Below are 18,195 nucleotides of genomic sequence, written 5' to 3'. Positions count from 1 at the left end.
AAAGCAGAACACTGGGGAACTAGATACCCTCTTGCCAATCAGAAGAAGATTAAGGAGCCTTGAAATGACAGTATTAGAACCGATGCTACTCTCTGAAACTGTATGTCACAAGCACAGAAAATGCTCAGATGTTGATATTTTTAATTCAGAGATTTTTATACATCTTAAAATATAGATTGCTTTGATCTGACTAGAGTCTTGGAATAACTGGAGATAGACTTAGAAATCCCCACCACAACACACTTAAGATAACCGGTGAACTAGTTTCCTTTAAATCAAACTCAAGCTTCAGATCTTCTGTGCTGCTTAACCATAACCAATACATTCTTCTTTACCAATACAAACAGGTCCATCTTCCTCATGGTAGTAAAACACAGGCGTAATAACAGCTGATTCTGCCTGCTAGTGATCTCACAAGGCTCTTCCCATTCTGTTTTATTATTAAACTGGATTTTGTAACAGGCCCAAACTCAATCTGAGTTTCGAATCTCATCAACAAAACAAGATTTATACACTCTTCCTGCTTCCTCACAGCATACATGCTTTCGGCTGATAACCAAATGGTACTGTTCAGCATACATCTTTGTTCCCGTAACGTTTATATTTCTCCTGCTGTTGCATCCAAACTAACCAAGATACACATTGGTCATGTTTCAGTCTCACTCACAGACAGAATTTAGACTGAGAGGAAACGGGCTTTCTCCAATTAACCTGGTGTAACCTGCAGTACCAAAGGGAACCACAGTCACCAAACAGTTATTGATTTGTATGGCCAAACACTTTACCAATTTTCTAAAAGAACATTGCCAAACCAATTTAGGCCAAGTCTAGGGGCAATTTACAATAGATTCATGCAGTTTGGGGCCTGCAATTCTCAACCGTAAAGCTTTCTGTCATTACTCTGATACTATTTATAGTCTACTAATATCAAAAAAGAAAATAAAACAGCATGCCATGAACACTGCAGAAACACATCAGACTGGGCTCTACAACACTTCTCTCCCTTGCCTTTCTCTACAGAAATATCACACAGCACTGTGGTACTCCTTAACTCCAAAACAGACAACTTTCCTTTTCGCCCTCTGCCTTTCCCAGTGTTTCTTCGGTAGTATTGCTGCTAATGGCAGGAGTTGACAGTTCCAAAGCATAGCATGGCTTTGAGAGTGGAAGCTTTCTGATGATTATCTCTACAAAAATAAGTCCAAATCTAAACTGGCAATGTAGCACAGTGAAGTGCTTTCAAGACAGCCTCTCATTGCTGCACTGAAAATGTTGCAAGAGTACACTACTGACAAATGGAAATATGACAGAAAAATACACAACGGTGTACGTTGCACACACAAATACAATCTCAGGATTCACAAGCCTCAAGTGTGATCAAGACTAGAAAGATTTCCAACTTATTTTTGAGTTTAACCAAACAGCTTCGCACATCTTTAGATTTTTCCTTACCTTGAAGTCATTATTGAATTTTCCAAAGTTGACTCTGCCCATATTTTCTACTAAGATGTCCAGATTTGCTCCAGCACTTCCAGTTATATTTATCATTAGTGACTTGTCCCTTTCAAGGACTCCTTGCTGAATCTATATGAATTATACCAAAAAGAAGAAAATCATTGAACCAACTAAACACTGCCACGTCTCTCTTCAATTTACACGAATAAAATAAAGAGGTAAAGGAAAGAAACAAATGAAAGTTGAAAAAAAAAAGTTTCCTTTCCTTCACTTACATGTCAGCACACACAAACACGCACTCCAAAATCTGGTATGCCAATATTCACATTTCAGTACATCATTGAGGTGTACAAATCACATCAGTCACATTCATCCAACTGAACTAAACTAATTGAAAGAGATAATCAACTAACCAAATCAATATTTGAATTCTAGCAGCTTTTGTTATACTTGATTCATAAAAAATTAATCTAGTAACTGAAAAAAATGTTGTATCAGAGATTAAGAGATGATCTGTGCCCCTGTTAAGCTCACATCAATATTTAGCTTTATTTATTCCTGTTCACACATCAGGAATCAAAATACAAATCATCTGTATATTTCCTTCATTTTACTGGATGATATTATTAAATGAAGTTGTTTTGGTAAGCTGAAGAAAAGGGAAAAAGGCAGATTGTGTTCATGTATTTCACAAGGGCCAATCATAGCAGTAATGGACACCAGCAAACAACGTTTACCCCATCTACAGAGACATAGGCACGATCACGGACTCCGTTTAAAGGTGAACTCAGTTGCGCCGGCTCCGTGCAGTTTTTTGGAAGCTTTGTTCTGTACAGCACAAACCCAAAATACTAAGAAAAGAAAAAAATCCCCAGATTAATCAACCAAATTATTCTCTAGCTTCAATTCTGGTCATGCAGTAGAAATATCCCACATTCCTGATCACGTACTCACACTGAAGCATAAAACTTTCATTCACTCCAGAAAGAGATTCCAGCTTCAGATTAGAAGATCACTTTGACCTTTAAATTATGTGTGTAAATTGCAGTTTCCATTTTAATTGTTCATCAGTTAATTTATAGACAGCAGCCCTAGCTACAAATGTATTCCCTCAATAAAACAAAACCATTAATGACTAACAGTATAATTCTTTCATTATAATCCAATGAAAATAAATGAATAATCCTTCCATAACTGATTTCATATGACAAAGTGTACTTCGTCAACCAACACATTCATCAGGTCAATATAATCTACTATACAAAGTATCAAGAACATTTCAGAATATTTTTCACTAAGTTTACCATCAGCAAACAAAGTCACAGTCACTTGATCTTTTTTTCTCATCACAAAGTGCAACAAATTAAAAACAAACAAAAAGATGCATTGTCAGCAGCCACAAAATCATTTATCTTTGAGACTTGAATTAGAAGACAGCAGGAAGAAGAGAGTTAACCATTTCCAGTCCTCTATCATTATGGCATTTGCATTACATTTATAACAGGGTGCCCAGAAAACTGAAAAGAAGATGCGGGAAGATACTACACAGCTCCAGTCTCCAGTGAACACCCTCTCAGGAGTTTTCCTAAACAGAGTTCAAAGGTGGAAAGGGCAGAGGATAAAACAAAGGCCAACTAGAAGTTACATTCTGCTACAACGTACTACCAACTGTAATTTCTCTCGCACCTCTCCGTTAGTGTCTCAGAAAGGAAAAGTTTGAGTTTTAAATCCTTACTTGATTAAGGCCTTAGAAAATATCCCAGGCCCCTCCTGAAATGCATCTGGAGCCAATTAGCACCCACGTTCCAGTCTCTGTTAAATTCAGCACAGAAAGGAGCATATATTGTTAATGGAAATACATCATCACTCAGCAGCAAGGGAAAGATCTTCCACTGTGAGGGAAGATATTGAAGCCACCACAACTGACAGGGAAACTGATGCAGAGAGAGAAAAAAACAACAGAGGGAGAGGGAGAGTCAACAGAAGCTATAGCAAAACAAAGTTATGCATTTTTCTTATCAGACAGTAAGGTGAATGCCCTGGGCAGTGAGTTGCAACTCAAGATGTTTCTCCTGCACCACATCTTCTCTTGAACCACCATTTAGTAAAAGAAAAGGACTAAAAATGGGTAGAAGGCCCACAAAAAGTGTCAAATGGATTGCACTCCTGACTCCAGGCTCCCTGACCTTCATGAAAAAGCAGTGTTTCAGCCATTGCTCACATACTCATACCAGTTTAAAGGAAAGAAATACATACAGCATATACACCTACACTCATGAAAAGAAAAATCCTTGGGTACAAAATAATAGAACTGTCCAATATGGAAAGGTCTCCTATAAAAAAAATCCTGAACACCTTTCCAGCACTATTGCTTCCTGTGCTGAAATAAGGTGCAATACACTGGACATAAGAGCAGTCATACAACGGACAGTTGTTCAAATCAACTTATCAAAATGATTGCAAAATGCTTAATGGAGGAATCCTTACCTGCTTTAGGTGAACAAAGGTTAATGGGTAAGTGCTTTTCACTGGTCCAGAAGGTGACAGCTTGTCAAGAACCTCCACCACAGTGCCCACCTGCAGCATAGAAAAAGCAGTAAAATTCAGTGTAAATGCAACAGCTTGCATATCCAGACACACTGCCAGCTGGCTGAATCTGCTCAAAGGAAAAGCAAAGAGATATCATGTAATTTGAATGTAATTTGGTTCCATCAATTGTTATCCAAGCTGAATTTATGATATTTATTCTTGGTTTTAGAAAGGTTAAGTTTGTAACTTACCGTCACATATAAATAGGCAGACTGATTTTAAGGAGACTAGCAGCAAAGTACAGGCTAGTCATATGCTTTACTACCTTGATGAATAAGGAAGGTACATAGCACAATGAAATTGCCTTTTGTTGTCACCTACAACTTAAATCTGTGCTTATAAAAGTTTTCTGCTCATCTATAATGCAATCTGAAAATCAATTACAAATCTGACGTTACTCAAGATTACCAACACACATAATATTTTACAGGCTCAAAAAGTCAATAGCATTTATACTGTTAATGTAAAAATCTCAGTCTGTTTCACCAGAAGTACTGTCTCTGTTACAGTAATTACTCACCAGGCATTCACAGTACTTCCCAAATGCAGATTTGCTTTCAAAATACCAAAAATAACAGCTTTTTTTTTTAATTCAGACATTTACAGTAAAAAAAAATCCCTATGCAGACTCACAGCAATACAAATTTCTTAGGCTACTTAAATAATGGATATATTAATTTTTTGCACAGCATATGTGAAAAGAAACTGCTGAAATAATGAAATTTATAAATATACACTATTTTGTTAAAAATCCTTCTATATGTGACAGAAATAATCATGAATCCCCTATGTATCTGCAAGCATTTCATCAGTATGTAGACATAGAACTATGTTGAACTTTTGAAAAGAACTTTTGAAAAACAAGAGAGCAAGAGGAGACCGTAAGCACACAAAAGGTAACACTTTCACTACCTGGAGGTTGGGTGCTCCTCAGCAGTCCACAGCTAAACACCTTCATAATGGCAAAAGGCTGCCTGTCAAATGATGGCTTCCAAATTTCTCATGAAAGTGGCTTTCTCCCATGTTTTCATCTTAAGAACTTTACTTAAGATGACAAAAGCTTTCAAAGAGTAAAATTCCCCAAACTATACTGCAGGATCCAGTAGGCCACAGTAAATTAAACCACTGAATCTTGTAAAACAGCTTTGAAGTAAGCAATGAACAACTCTGCATAGACAATAATAGATATATAGAAATAAAGAACAAATGTATGAGCATTAATAGCCTAGGCTACAGGTGGACAACAAAGTTAAAAACAAAAATAAGTGGTATTAGGTACCACGTGGTCAATTGAATGGCCTACTAATAGGCAATAAGTGCTCCTTTGGAACTTTCTGTACTGAGAATTAGCCTGTAAAAGTGTCTGATGTTCTTCTAAGCTTATGCTATCAAGGGGGCTTCTGTTCTACATATAAGTGAAACGTGAGTTTGACCTAATGCACTAGGTTTGTAGAAACTCATTTATTCACAACCTTTTATTAAGCTTATCGCTCTTAAGTGGTATGCACAAAAAAAATATCCACATCTGCTTTTGCTGCAGGTTCCAACTGATTACTACTTAGCAGAAAATCACTATACAACAGAAATAGTAAATTTAAAAATTACAAACTTGGAACTTGGTCAAGACTTCTAAAAATAATCTGAAAAGGAAAAAAAAACACAACAAGAAAAACCCAACCAACAAATGACTAAAAAATAATAGCAACACTCCAGAGCAAGCTTTCAAAACCCAGGTGAAAGAACAAACATTGTTGATACTGCTCCTGTTGCAGCTGTTTCAGGTGCAAACAGCTGCAACAGGAGCAGTATCAACTACCTGGCAGCATCCTGCCTGCTTAAACTATTTGCACCCCAAATTCCATCCCTAACTCAAACCTCTCAGCTTGCTTGCTACCATATTTGTAGCTATTACTTAAGCTCTTCACAGCCCAAGAAGCAAGCACAACTAGAAGGTCTACAAGTCTACAGGCCTCAGTACTGGGGCAGGCACTTCCTTGTGACCAAGCACTCTTTAAGGCCCCCAAGTGGCAACCAGAAACTACCACCTGTTCTCAAGCTTTCAAGACCACCAGATATATTGTGGACAGGAAGACATTTATTTGCACCTGCAGAAAACATTTCCCATGTTCTGGGTCTTAAACTCTGCCTTCTTGCTCACAGTTATTGAGCCCACCTATTGCTATTCTACCTCTGCCTGTCTACATCCCCTACTATCAACACTTCTCTGTCACTGCAATGAGCTACTTCCTCATTGTCTGCTCTCCTGTCCTCTTCCATAGCAATGTCAGCATCCCTAAGTCTATTTTTTAATAGATCCTCTCCATTCTTTGCCCTCTAGAAAGATTCTTTAAAATCTTCAGTAGCTCAAACGAACACTTGCCTGATAAGGGAACAGCAGATGGATGGGTGGATGTCTTATTGTTTCCTTCCGGTTAGGCTAAGTTATATAAAAAGGCTAAACATATAAAAAGTAGTAGTAGTACAAAGACCTCTCCACTTCAAGTAGAGGTAAAGAGCTGCTGATAGTACTGAACTGCCCCAGAATATCTTGTGGGAGGGTAACCTGCTCTCTAAATTACATGAGCCTCTATAGAGTACATCATGCATCTACTGAAAATACTCTGGAGCCTCTGTTCCCTGCTCCTTTCTGGAAAAAGGGTCACAGGCATTGGTTCACAGGAGTGGATTTGATGTTCAGCATAAACCACTAACTGCTGAACTCCAACTGCACAGTGCAGTTTTCACACAATACTTCTTACAGTATTGTCAAATTGATTCAGCTGGGAAAACTACTACTATAAGAATCATAAAATATTCTGAGTAGGAAGGGACCCCCAAGAATCATCGAGTCCAACTCCTTGATTATCAGTGCTATGTAACATTACTTCCAACACGTCCTCTCTGACAAGTCACCCAAACACGCTCAGGTTTCTCCAGACAAGGGGCACTGAACCTTATTGCAACAGGAATGGACAGCTTTGGCAGGAACAATACAAGCCCTCTGTGATTTGTGACTTTGCCTGTGTTGCAGTTTAACCAAGCAGAGGAGTAAACAGCAAGCAGCTGAAGTTACACCGCAGGTTTGCGGAGCAAAAACAACTTTCTTACCAGGAAACAATTCTAGAGGCTTTCAGTAAAGATGGCAATATATGTATAGACAACTGGAACCTCACACCTGTCAGTTTAGAAATGCCATCTTGCTTTCTAGAACTGCTGGATACAGAATAAAACTCACCTCCTCAAACAAACAGGAAGTGTTGGAGGTAGAAGGTGAAGGAACAGGGTGTGCAGTGTGATGGTCAGGTCAAAGCTGTGGTACTTAAGCCAGTTTAGTCATTTGCCCAGACCTCACATCTGTAAGACAGGTTTCTGACCCAGATGCTCTGCAGCTTTCAAGGCAGGAAAGAGAAAACTCATAATTCCCATGAAACTTTACTGCCCTACCTGAAAGGTGTAAAACTGTGGTAAAGAGCAGAGACAAAATCTGACTGCAAGGTTTCTGAGTGCCTGCAATTCACTACAGCAGCAGAAGTGGTGGGTGTACAGATAACAGTATAAAATTAGTCACTACCAAATGTAACCAGTTCAGTGAAACCTCATATGGCAACCCTGAACTTAAAGGTCTGAAGATACCCAGAGATTGCTGAAAACGATATAAATCTGTGACAAATTCATTGTGTCACTTTTACAAAGAACTGATCCCTGCCTACCACTTGAGTGGGATGACTTGAAAATCTCTACAAAGCCTTATCACTACCAAATTTTCCAAGACTTCAGCTGCAGCACATAACAGATCAGAGAAATTGCAGACTAGAATAGTGGCTGCCAAATTAAGCATACAAAACAAACTGAACTGTTATGAATTACGGTATTTACAGCAGTAATCTTCTTCCTACAAACAAATTGACTGTGAGCAGCACACTGAATAGAGACAAGCTCATACCTGTTTGTCTCTTTCATCCCCACCATACTCTACACTCAAGGCAGGAAACAAGTTATCAACCATATTTCACAAAACTGTCACTGATCATCAATGATGGCTCTATGGACAAATCCCAGTTATTCCTGTGCTGATCAGTCACATCTGCTGTCAAAGACAACATGATGAGGTTGAGTTCTGCAAACTTTTCCTTCAGCAAGAAGCTAAATTATTTCATTAATTACAGATTTTTACAGATCTTGTAAGAAACTATAATGACAAGACTTTCAAGTTCACTAAGTGTTCCACTTAAATCTACAAGAACCTGAATTACTTAACTAAAAGATACAGATACACCACCTGTTCCTTTACTACCAGTGGCATCACCAGATATAGAAACATATTTCTTACGCTAGCATTTCTCCTACTGCAATACTTATACAGCAGTTCCCAGACAACTAAGACTCTTGTGCTAAGAATGTATTTTAGTTTAGTAAAATTTCATGCACAAATGGCATATTGTAAGAAAATCATTTTTTATATCCAGATAACTTGTATTTATCATTTTCCAGCCAGAGCACAGTTTCTAATTTCCAAGCTTCGTCCTACCCTTCCTGAAAGTTTGCTTTTGAGGTTTTCCTCCCTATTTTGTATAATATGTAGTGGCTGTCATGACACTTTCAAACACTTTTTTTTTTTGAGAAAAAAAATAAAGCCAACAAGCAGCATTACAAAAAGATGCACTCAGTGTATCACAGATGTTAGTTTACCTTCTGCAAGCGAACCTTCCCATATGCGAATTTGGATGTTGTTGGAGGGATAAGACCTTCTGGTAACTGGTTATACTAGAAAGAGAAGGAGGAAAGAAGAACACATGAAACTTAAATACAAACACGTCTTAACTGAATTCTTGCTTTTCACATCACAGCTTATGGAAGTAGAATTTTGATGAAAGTAGATAATCCCACTGTGCTACACCCAAAGCCAGTCTCAGAGAGAGGCTTTTAAAACGAGCATCCAATTGGATCTCTTGCAGTAAGCATAGTTTTTTTGCAAATACTCAACTCGAGGTAACAATATGAAGAATAAAAATAAAAGACAGCAAACTAAGGAGCTGTCAAAGAATCACAGCGCTCTTGGTGCCCTCCTGTGGCTATAGTGTGCATTGCCGTCTCTGTCACCTGGAGTTATCCTTCAGTCGGTGGAGCCTGAGTTAACGTTTCTCCAAGTCTGTAGGGAAGTATTTCCATCTGAACCTCCCACTCTTCTTCACCAGTACTGCCGTTTGGGAATTATTATCCTCATATGTTTTTCTTTTCATTGTTATTAATACTCCATATCATGCATGTGTATGCGTGCCTGCTAATTCATTACTTCCTTGGCTGGTTTCTTTCAGAAATAACTTGTGAAAGCCTTAGAGCCAGTGGAAAATAACTTTGCTATCTGCTACCAGGCTGTTGGGCACCCCCTAATCCCTAGGAACTTACAGCAAACAGAAAAAAGAGGCTGTGAAAAAATTTAGATAAGGAGAGTCTTAATAGCTTAACAGCTTACTCCTGACGAGCCACATAAGGCACAGACACTTTATCACAGTTCCACTGTTCTACTTGATATGGGCCCTCAGAGGTCACAGCAAATTGCAATAGCCTCCACCCCAAGCAGCACATGCCCTCTGTGCTGCTGGAGTCCTGGCACTGATTCACACACAGATGAGCATCAGCTCACCGAGTTTACTACTTCTCACCCCACCTGAACACATCCACCTTACATGCACCAGGGCCCTGCTCTCCTCCTCTAGTCTCTGGTTCTGGTGTCTCCATCAGCCTTCCAAGATGCAAAGCTTCACAGCAGCCTAGGCAGCAGCCATAGTCCACCTTCCTTTAGTCAGTATTCCTATCTTCCCTCCCCAGTCAGGCACTGTCAGGCACTTACTGAGCTGTTTTCAGCATGCTAACCCAGTGGGAAACTAATGCAGAAATAAATGTGGAAGTGGTTATTAAAAAATAAAATAAAAAATTCAAGGAGACCTGAAGCTTGCAAACCCACAGCCACAGAAACCAAAGCCTCTCTAAACAGCTCCGCAAACTCATGAGCAACTCTCACTATACACAGCTGCCTATCTGTTGCAGGGAAACATGACACCCTTACCAGGTGATTTCTGCTTATTTATTGCCCTACAATTCCAGCAATAACCAATTACTAACAACCATCCTAGAGAGAGGTCCATCATTTTCTTGGACGCCTTTGAAAAGAGGTAAATCTAGACAACAGCTCTCTGCCACACACTATAGTACCCCCTCCTTTCTGAGCCTACAACCTTCTTACCTTCTTCCCATACCATCTCTCTCTCTTTCTTCCCATTAGCTGTTCCTTGCTTTGTGTCCACTTTTCCAGCCTATTCTTTCATTCATTTAAAGGACGTTCTCCTTTGGGATTTTGATTTTAACTTGGAAGTCTTTGCATAAAACATGATTTGTTGGCCTTAAAATGCTATAAATATGCAGCATAAAACTAACGCTCAAAAGCTGTCCTCTGTACCAAGACGACTTTTTGCTTGTTTAGTTAGTCTGTTTTTAAAACAAGTAGCAGTATAATTCCTAATGTCTCCATGTCAAACTCAACTAAAAATTAATTAAAACCTAACTGATATTACTGGTAAATGGTTTATGTCTTTGTATTTCAAAATAATCAAAACAGTCTTAAAAGTCAACAACAACACCGACACCACACCAAAACGAAACAAAAAACTACATTCACACAATAAAAGAAATTGGAAGTAGCAAGTTTCAGCTCAAAGTGAGAAAACAATCAGGAATCAAAAGAACTTTTTGACCAAAACTGTCCTCTTTATTACATTTATTAACTGAACCAACTGCTTAAGAGTAAAGATTAAAATGAGATGCCTTGTAGCACAGATCATGTTTTGAATGCAGTCGTTAGTCATGGGCAACTTTATTTTCTTTCTTTCATCAACATCAGCTCAACATGCACTGAGCAGATACCTTATTAAACAGTGGGAAGCCATAGAAGACTTCACCAAGATCCTATGGATATGGAAGGTGAGAAAGAAACAAACCACACCAGAAAAGTGGTACAGTGACCCAACACACCTTATCTTACATTGAACACTGCAGATCTTATCACACTACTTATGTTTCTGATAGAGATCTTGCCTTGAAGAAAAATAACTCAAAAACAGGAAGTTTGGGAATTTTTCTCTTGAGAAAAAGCTGTATCAAGCCTGAAGGATCCCCTTGTAAGACTATCAAAATGATCCTATTAATGCAAAGCTTAGGAACAGTGGAGAAATGGAAGAAAATACTCTATACCAGGCCTTCTACAAGAGGGGAGATAGAGGCATGCTTTACTCTAGAGATGATATAATTTCAGGAGACCTACTCTAACCAAAGAGCGTCTCCTAATGAATAGGAATGTTTTGACATGCAATAAGGAGAGAAGAGAATATGAACTTCAAGATTCCTAGGGACTTCGACATTGAGCCTTGTCTGAATGGCCTTCAATGCAAGTCTACTCAAAATTCAAACACAGGTTCCATATTCACACTTCAGTTTGTAGAGATACTATTCACTTCACAGCATTTTACAGCAAAGGCGAAGTTGGTCCCACCCATGATCTACAGCTTGTGGCATCACTAAAGCAAGATGAGTTCTCTTGGATAGTCACGCTCCCTCTCACAAGACCCCGAAGTACAACATAAAGCACTAGAGACAGACAGCCAAAGCATAAAGTTGCAGTGCTATCAGGCTGACAGCAAGTAACCAGCTTGAGCCAACTGAGTGCCTGATCACTGCTGCAAGGGAAAAGTCCTCTGCCAATCCACTGAGCCAATTCAGCTTACAGAAATTACACATTGAAAGAAAACAAACCCAGCAAAAAAGCAGAGCTGAATTATCTCAGTGTCACATCAGCAACTGTACCTGCTGTGAAAGTAAGGAGGGAGTCTTCGGAACAGAAGGAAAAAACAGAGAGGTGCAACTCCTTTTTAACAAGGGATTGGTTTGGCCTAGTGACCTTGTTGTAATTCACTTCTTTTCTCTGCAGAAAACACTAACCAACACAAGAGCAAGAGAGTTTGCAGACCCGGGATGTTTCGAAGAACCATTCTAAAGAGTACTAGGGACACTCACCATTCCAATGACCTCCCGCAAGGCAAAATATTTTTCAGTGAGATCCCCTGCTTCGCTTAGTGGAGCGTCATAGTCATAACTAGTGGGCTGTGACATATAAGGCATATTAGCACCTAGAAGTCAGGAAAAGAAATAATATCAATAAAAATGGTGAAAGAGTTGTGTTTTACTCTCCCCTAAAGGGATTACCTTCCAGAATTTCTCTCCAAACACATCCAGACTGTGTACTTTTAGAATCAATGTATACTTTGGTGTTTGGGATTTAATATTGAGAACATATTCACTATGGAGAACAGCACCCTTTTGAGCTCACACTGCTTTGTGAATGCCTTCAGAAATATTGAAGCAAACATTTCAACTGTTTCACAGTACTGAGTAAAGTAAAAGTACCCTTTGCATAAGTAAATACCAAGTGAGTTTAGCAGAATTTGCTGGCAATAGCCAGAGAACTTCTAACGCAGTCATCTTTAGCCCTGTGAAGGCAGGCATAGCTTACACTGTTACAGAACATGTTACTATTTAAACACATAAGCAGTTCCACTTTTTCATAAGATTAATCTTAAGTAATTTCTTACCATTCCAATAGGCAAAGTTGGTTCCACCTATAAACATGTACCTAAAACAAATCAAAACAAGAAAGCCATCCACTTTAATCAGGACTTGATGAAACGGGGAAAAAATACCACCCCAGATTACCCTTTACTGAACACACACTTACAGGTTAACGTTAGCACCACGTGCCAGGATTTCATTAAGTGTTTTAGCTATAGTTTGTGAGGGTACAACAGCATGACGGTGCCCCCAGTGATCCAGCCATCCAGTATAAAACTCAGAATTAACCTGAAAGGAAAAAGGGTAAAATAGGAACAGACAAGAGTCCGACACGATTTAGATTACTAAATCTGTAAGAGAGAAGGAAAAAAGGAACCTTGAGTAATTTTAACTGTTTTTAAATTTTTGTAAATACAGAGTATACATTTAAGTTGGTCCTTTTTAGTAGGTGACTCAAAGAAACTAAACTATCATTCCAATAATTTTGTACGTGCACTTTGAAAATCATTGCTTAAAGCACCAAAGAACACAGATTTCCTGAGAATCTGTCAAACTGAATGTTTCAGATAGTTGCCATAAAAATAAATGATGAAACAATATATTCTCTGCAGAGTAATGTTTGTAGATTATAGTAGACACAGTGGAAAAAATAAATCTTTCAAACACTCAAACAGCATCCCAAATGATTTTACAGCACAGAAACAGTGCCCTTAAAGGGCCTTTTCTCTTTGCCAAAATGGCTTCCAGCAATCTCACATCCCATTATAGGTTGTGTAGAAACTCTAGAGTAGCCAAAAACAGGAAGCAACATTCAACCTGCCCTTTTAAATTTGTTTTTAACTTCCACCCACACACATACATGACTAACACATCTAACCATACAACTGTTTCCGCTGCTATGTAAACATTTATCTTAACAAGGAAAAATACTGAAAAATCAGTATCTCCTGAGACCAAAAGAATATTTGCAGAACACTTAGTGTGGATTTGACAAACACACACTGAAGCTCCTCTGTTCAGCGCTTCTGACTGATGTGAAATGACATCTTTGTAAACATTCCTAAGAAACTGCCCACTGTTGTCAACTCCTCTGTTGTTAACCACTAAGACTAGGAATAAGAACACAAACGAAAAGACATACCAAAGGGCCTGCAGGTTCACTGCTCCTTTGAGCTAAAAATGCTGCTGTGACGTTGCCACCTATAAATAGAATTAAAATTGAATTGCAACATCCATGACTTTCTCTGTTTTCATGTTACTGAAGTAAGCGTCTTACCTCCCTTCCAACACCCAGTAAAATTATAGACAAGAAACTTACTTTGGAAAAGCATAGGAATCGATAAGCTTCAGTCTAGTGCAGAACTCATTTAAAACACATACATGAATGCAAACACGTATGGATGCATGCACATCTGTTTCTGAGGTACATTCACTGAAAACCCAGCTCTTCTCAGGAATGACATCCTGGCACCAAAAACCTTAAATTCAATCTATTTATAAAAACTGAATTCCTACTGAGGCTAAACACTTGACTGTAAAGACAATAACATATATAAGAAGCCAAAAAAAAAAAATTGGAAAGTTCTATCTTTGAATTTGTTGCTCATGCCCTAAGCCAATTTTGCCAAATCTGTGCATTATATGGATGCCCACAGCATCAACTTTCCTCGTCCCTCAAATGAAGGCTCTCTGAGCACACTATGGTTGTTTGATCATTCTTCAGCCCTATATCACAGCAAATTGTAGCAGTGTGCACTTGTATTTTTTGTAACAAACAGCTGTCTCCAACCTGGGGCAAAGTCTACTGTCGCATAAAGACCCTGAAGAGCTCCACATCTCAAATGAAACTGGCTTGCACCATCAGTTGTGAACAGCACCGCCTCATCCCCAAGATGCTGGCGAAAGATCTTCAGAAGGGAACGCAGATAGTCATAGTCACAAGCAAAGTAGCTCCCATACTCATTCTCCACCTGTACAGTAAAAGCAAGTCAGTAAAGCAGTGGCCAACTCCAGTTTGCATCTAACACCAAGAATTGAAAGTTTAAATCCAACTCTTTTTCCTTTGACAATAATACTGAAAATGCCATTTAAATTCCACACGTGAAGAATAACAGAAGGGAACGCTTCAAGGCCTCCTTCTCACCTGTATCACATGCTGCAGCAATCACTGTGAGATTAAAATAAGCAACACAGAGCTTTCACTACAGTCAAATACTAAGAAAACTGAACAAGCACTCCTACATATCTAGTAGTTTAAGAGAAAATACATACCAAGAATGTACAACACTGTATCCTGAAACACCTACAGCTCAAGTCAGTGCTAAGAAGTAAAAAGTCTAAATTTTGAAGCTCTTCTGAATAAAGGTTTCAGGCTTACTTCATACTGCTCTTGCTCCAATATGAACAAACTCTCCTACCAGGAGAGTTCAGGTAACCATAATGTATTTTGGCTTTACGTGAAAATTGGCATAAGCCTCAGATCTAAAAAAACTCCTCAACTTTGCTCTACTGTTTTCCATAGTTGTGGGGAAGAACTTTGATGGAGCACTCTGAATTCTGCAGACAGTATCTTCAGCTCTTTAGGATAAGGGACTCCACTGAATCTTCCAGCTACCTTAAGCTGTTAAGAAACTTCTCGTACGTGTGAACACTCACAGAGTACCCACAAGAACAACATATGTACCCACTCTGCTTGTGCTCATTTGCTTTTCAGAAAGTTACCTGCACCATGATGATTGGACCTCCATTTTGATAGAGGTGAGGCTTCATCTTTGGCAAAAGGACCCCCATCCATTTCTCCACTGCTGTCAGGTAATCTGTGATACAAAAAAATATAAATGGTTCACAACTTCCCTGCTTTTTTATGTATTTGTTGTTGTTGTTTGTTTTACTGTATGCGTAGTTTTTACCAAGTGTAGGGTGATATAGGGTAAACACCCTGAATGAATAGTACCCGAACAGTATAATGAAGATGGGAGAGTACATTTTTGGATCCAGATGGTATACAGACAACCAGTAAATAAGGAAGGGCTCACCTGTCACCAAAGGTCAAGGCTCGCATAGAACTCCACACAGGAGGGATCTCCAACAAGAGATCCTTCCCTAGTGGTGGTCAGCTCTCAAATGGGGTCTGGGAGAGGTGGAGCCAGACTCCATCCCTTCTGGTCACACAGGTGCATTGCCTTCACCTGTGCTCCTGCAGCTGACTCAGTGCTCACCTCAGGTGATCAATCAGTGGTTCAGGCCATGATTCAACAGTTCCCATACATGAGGTAAAATAGATAAATATAAATAAATATAAATTTCTAGAAGCAAAACAAAATAACAGAACAGCATTTAATGAACTAAAGTGTTCTTACATTCATTCAAAAATGTCAGCTTCCACTACAGTTCACTAAATAACACATTAAATATTGATGAATTCAGAAAAATCACCAGAGAGACTTCAATGAATCTCTCACAAGTTGTTCTAGTGCATTTCAATAAACGTTTCCATCCATACCATTTTTTTTTTTAATATGCAGTTACTCTCACAACCAGCAGAACTGAAGTCAGGTACAATATGGACCTACGTTTTCATCCTCAGGTTCCCTCTCCATTATCCTATCTCATCTCATCTCTACACATCCATCTTAATGTCCATGACATTAAGAGTGTTGTAACTAGCTCTGGAATTACATGTACACTGATCAGCTAGCAAGAATCCCCACAGCAAGTGGCCAGTTGACTGCTGCAAAATCAAAAAATCAAAGCTGAGAGCTTCTTGTCCCTTCTTAATGACAATTTTCTCTTGGTACCAGTTTGATGAAACTTGTCAATAGTTCTGAAACTCAACAACAGTTTTTAAGCTTAATTGTAACTGATAGAACTACTTAAAAAACTTAACAAAAGGTCTCTGGAACAAAGAGACAGATAGAAGGCCAGGATGGAGTCAACCCCCCCCCCTTTTTTTTTTTTTTTTTTTTTAATTATTTCAGTCATTTCCTTAGAAAATCAACTGCTAAAATAAAAAAAATAATCAGAAATAAACAAAGCAAAAAGCCACAAATTCCAGGATATGCACCTACCTGAAGGACTCAGTCTGTAACCCCTGAAATGACAGAAGATGCATTGTTTTGGACCCTGCTTTGTTTGTTCAATGTATTTATTGAGGCCATAGATTTTAACAGAAATTTTCAAATATGAATTACCTGAAAATAACCTCAAACAGTAAGCCAGCTTGTTGCTGAAGAATATTTTTGCTAGTCATTTCTGATGCCCCTACCTGAATCAGAAGACCTCAGAACAATAGATTCCTTCTCCAACAACCATGCAGGAAGACCACCCTGGGAAAAGAATTAGAACCATTTTAGTGAGCACTTTCAGGAAATTAGAGTAAGTTAGTCTATTTATCAAAACATATATTGAACTTTTATATTTATTTTATATCATCAAAACAGCTACTAATTAGGTTTGCACTGTAAGAAGTCAGTCAGAATACACAAGATTAAATATGGTAAACCAATAGTCTTTTCAAGGATACATCAAGTACTCTTGTCTACTTCAAGACAGAAATCCTTGCATTACATTTACCCTATAAACAAGGTAACTGTTACGAAGGACTGTACCATGTCCCATTCTGCACAGATGTAAGGTCCAGCTCTTAGAATGACCAGCAAGCCAGTTTCACTAGCAAGCTGCAGGAAATACTCGAGATCTCTATCACCAGAAAAATCATACGTGCCCATCTGGGGTTCATGGTAGTTCCATGGCACATACCTATAAAGTGAAAAGATAATCTCACATTAGGAAAATAAGACTAAATCAGAACTTTGAATAAGAATTATTTGTACTATATGCCCCATGGATATGCTAAGCTGTTCTCAACTGGTCTTAAGATCAGTCAAACACCAGAATAATTCTATGGCTTCTCTTCTGTGGGGGATCTCCTCTGTCAGAAAGTGTTAAAATTAATATTAAACAAAGCTTAGTTCATTGTAGCAAGCCTGCAGGAGTCCATATCCATCTAAGAACACATTCTGGTATTGCCATTTTGAAACTGTAATGACTGTTCCAAAATGTAAGTAGTTTAGAGTCAGCTGCCAGTAGTAGAGCAGAAGGAGTTTTGTGCAGAGATGAATATCGTGAATCACCCACAAAAGAGGCAGACAGGAAGGAATTTGCCAGAAAGGACACACAACCAGCCTTTAATGCATGGACCACTCAGAAGAACCACATAAGCTGATAGGTCCATCCTGCTGTCACTATAGAAAACTTAAACATGTAAGCCACTCATGATACTGCATCTAGATCCTGAGAGTCTTCAAGGACAAGTGATACAGATTCTAAATAACCAGCACAGGAAGAACAGACAAAACTGAGGATGCTAAGGTGCTCAGGAACTTGGACTACATAGAGCCTTATTTCAACACAGTAGTAAAACTGCCAAACAAGCAGATCAACATTTGAGACAACACTTCACTCCTACTTCCAGGATGTAGGAAACTGCCACCTCATCACAGAATCCCTCTCAGAGGACTAGAAAAAAATATA

General features: G+C 38.7%; 1 protein-coding gene across 2 annotated transcripts in view; it reads right to left on the bottom strand.

Moving 5' to 3' along the window:
* The window catches only part of GLB1 (galactosidase beta 1), a 43,767-nt gene that overhangs the window by 7,254 nt on the left and 18,318 nt on the right, over positions 1 to 18,195 (bottom strand). Inside the window, exons 3-14 of one of the 2 annotated variants that reach the window (XM_065753376.1) lie at positions 17,271 to 17,421; positions 16,928 to 16,988; positions 15,385 to 15,479; positions 14,453 to 14,633; positions 13,805 to 13,863; positions 12,830 to 12,951; positions 12,687 to 12,727; positions 12,112 to 12,224; positions 8,734 to 8,808; positions 3,943 to 4,032; positions 2,193 to 2,306; positions 1,453 to 1,584 (exon numbers count right to left, since the gene is read on the bottom strand). In XM_065753376.1, the coding sequence (XP_065609448.1) occupies positions 1,453 to 1,584; positions 2,193 to 2,306; positions 3,943 to 4,032; positions 8,734 to 8,808; positions 12,112 to 12,224; positions 12,687 to 12,727; positions 12,830 to 12,951; positions 13,805 to 13,863; positions 14,453 to 14,633; positions 15,385 to 15,479; positions 16,928 to 16,988; positions 17,271 to 17,421 (1,234 nt within the window). Of the gene's footprint in view, positions 1 to 1,452; positions 1,585 to 2,192; positions 2,307 to 3,942; positions 4,033 to 8,733; positions 8,809 to 12,111; positions 12,225 to 12,686; positions 12,728 to 12,829; positions 12,952 to 13,804; positions 13,864 to 14,452; positions 14,634 to 15,384; positions 15,480 to 16,927; positions 16,989 to 17,235; positions 17,422 to 18,195 lie in introns of those variants that run through there. The other variant, XM_065753377.1, reaches the window with a different exon arrangement.

This window comes from Cyrtonyx montezumae, unplaced genomic scaffold (assembly GCF_038088225.1).
Source record: "Cyrtonyx montezumae isolate F1298 unplaced genomic scaffold, pur_monq_1.0 scaffold_8, whole genome shotgun sequence".
Lineage (NCBI taxonomy): Eukaryota > Metazoa > Chordata > Aves > Galliformes > Odontophoridae > Cyrtonyx > Cyrtonyx montezumae.
The sequence above is the reverse complement of the archived record's forward strand: the minus strand, read 5'-3'. Positions and strand labels throughout refer to the sequence as shown.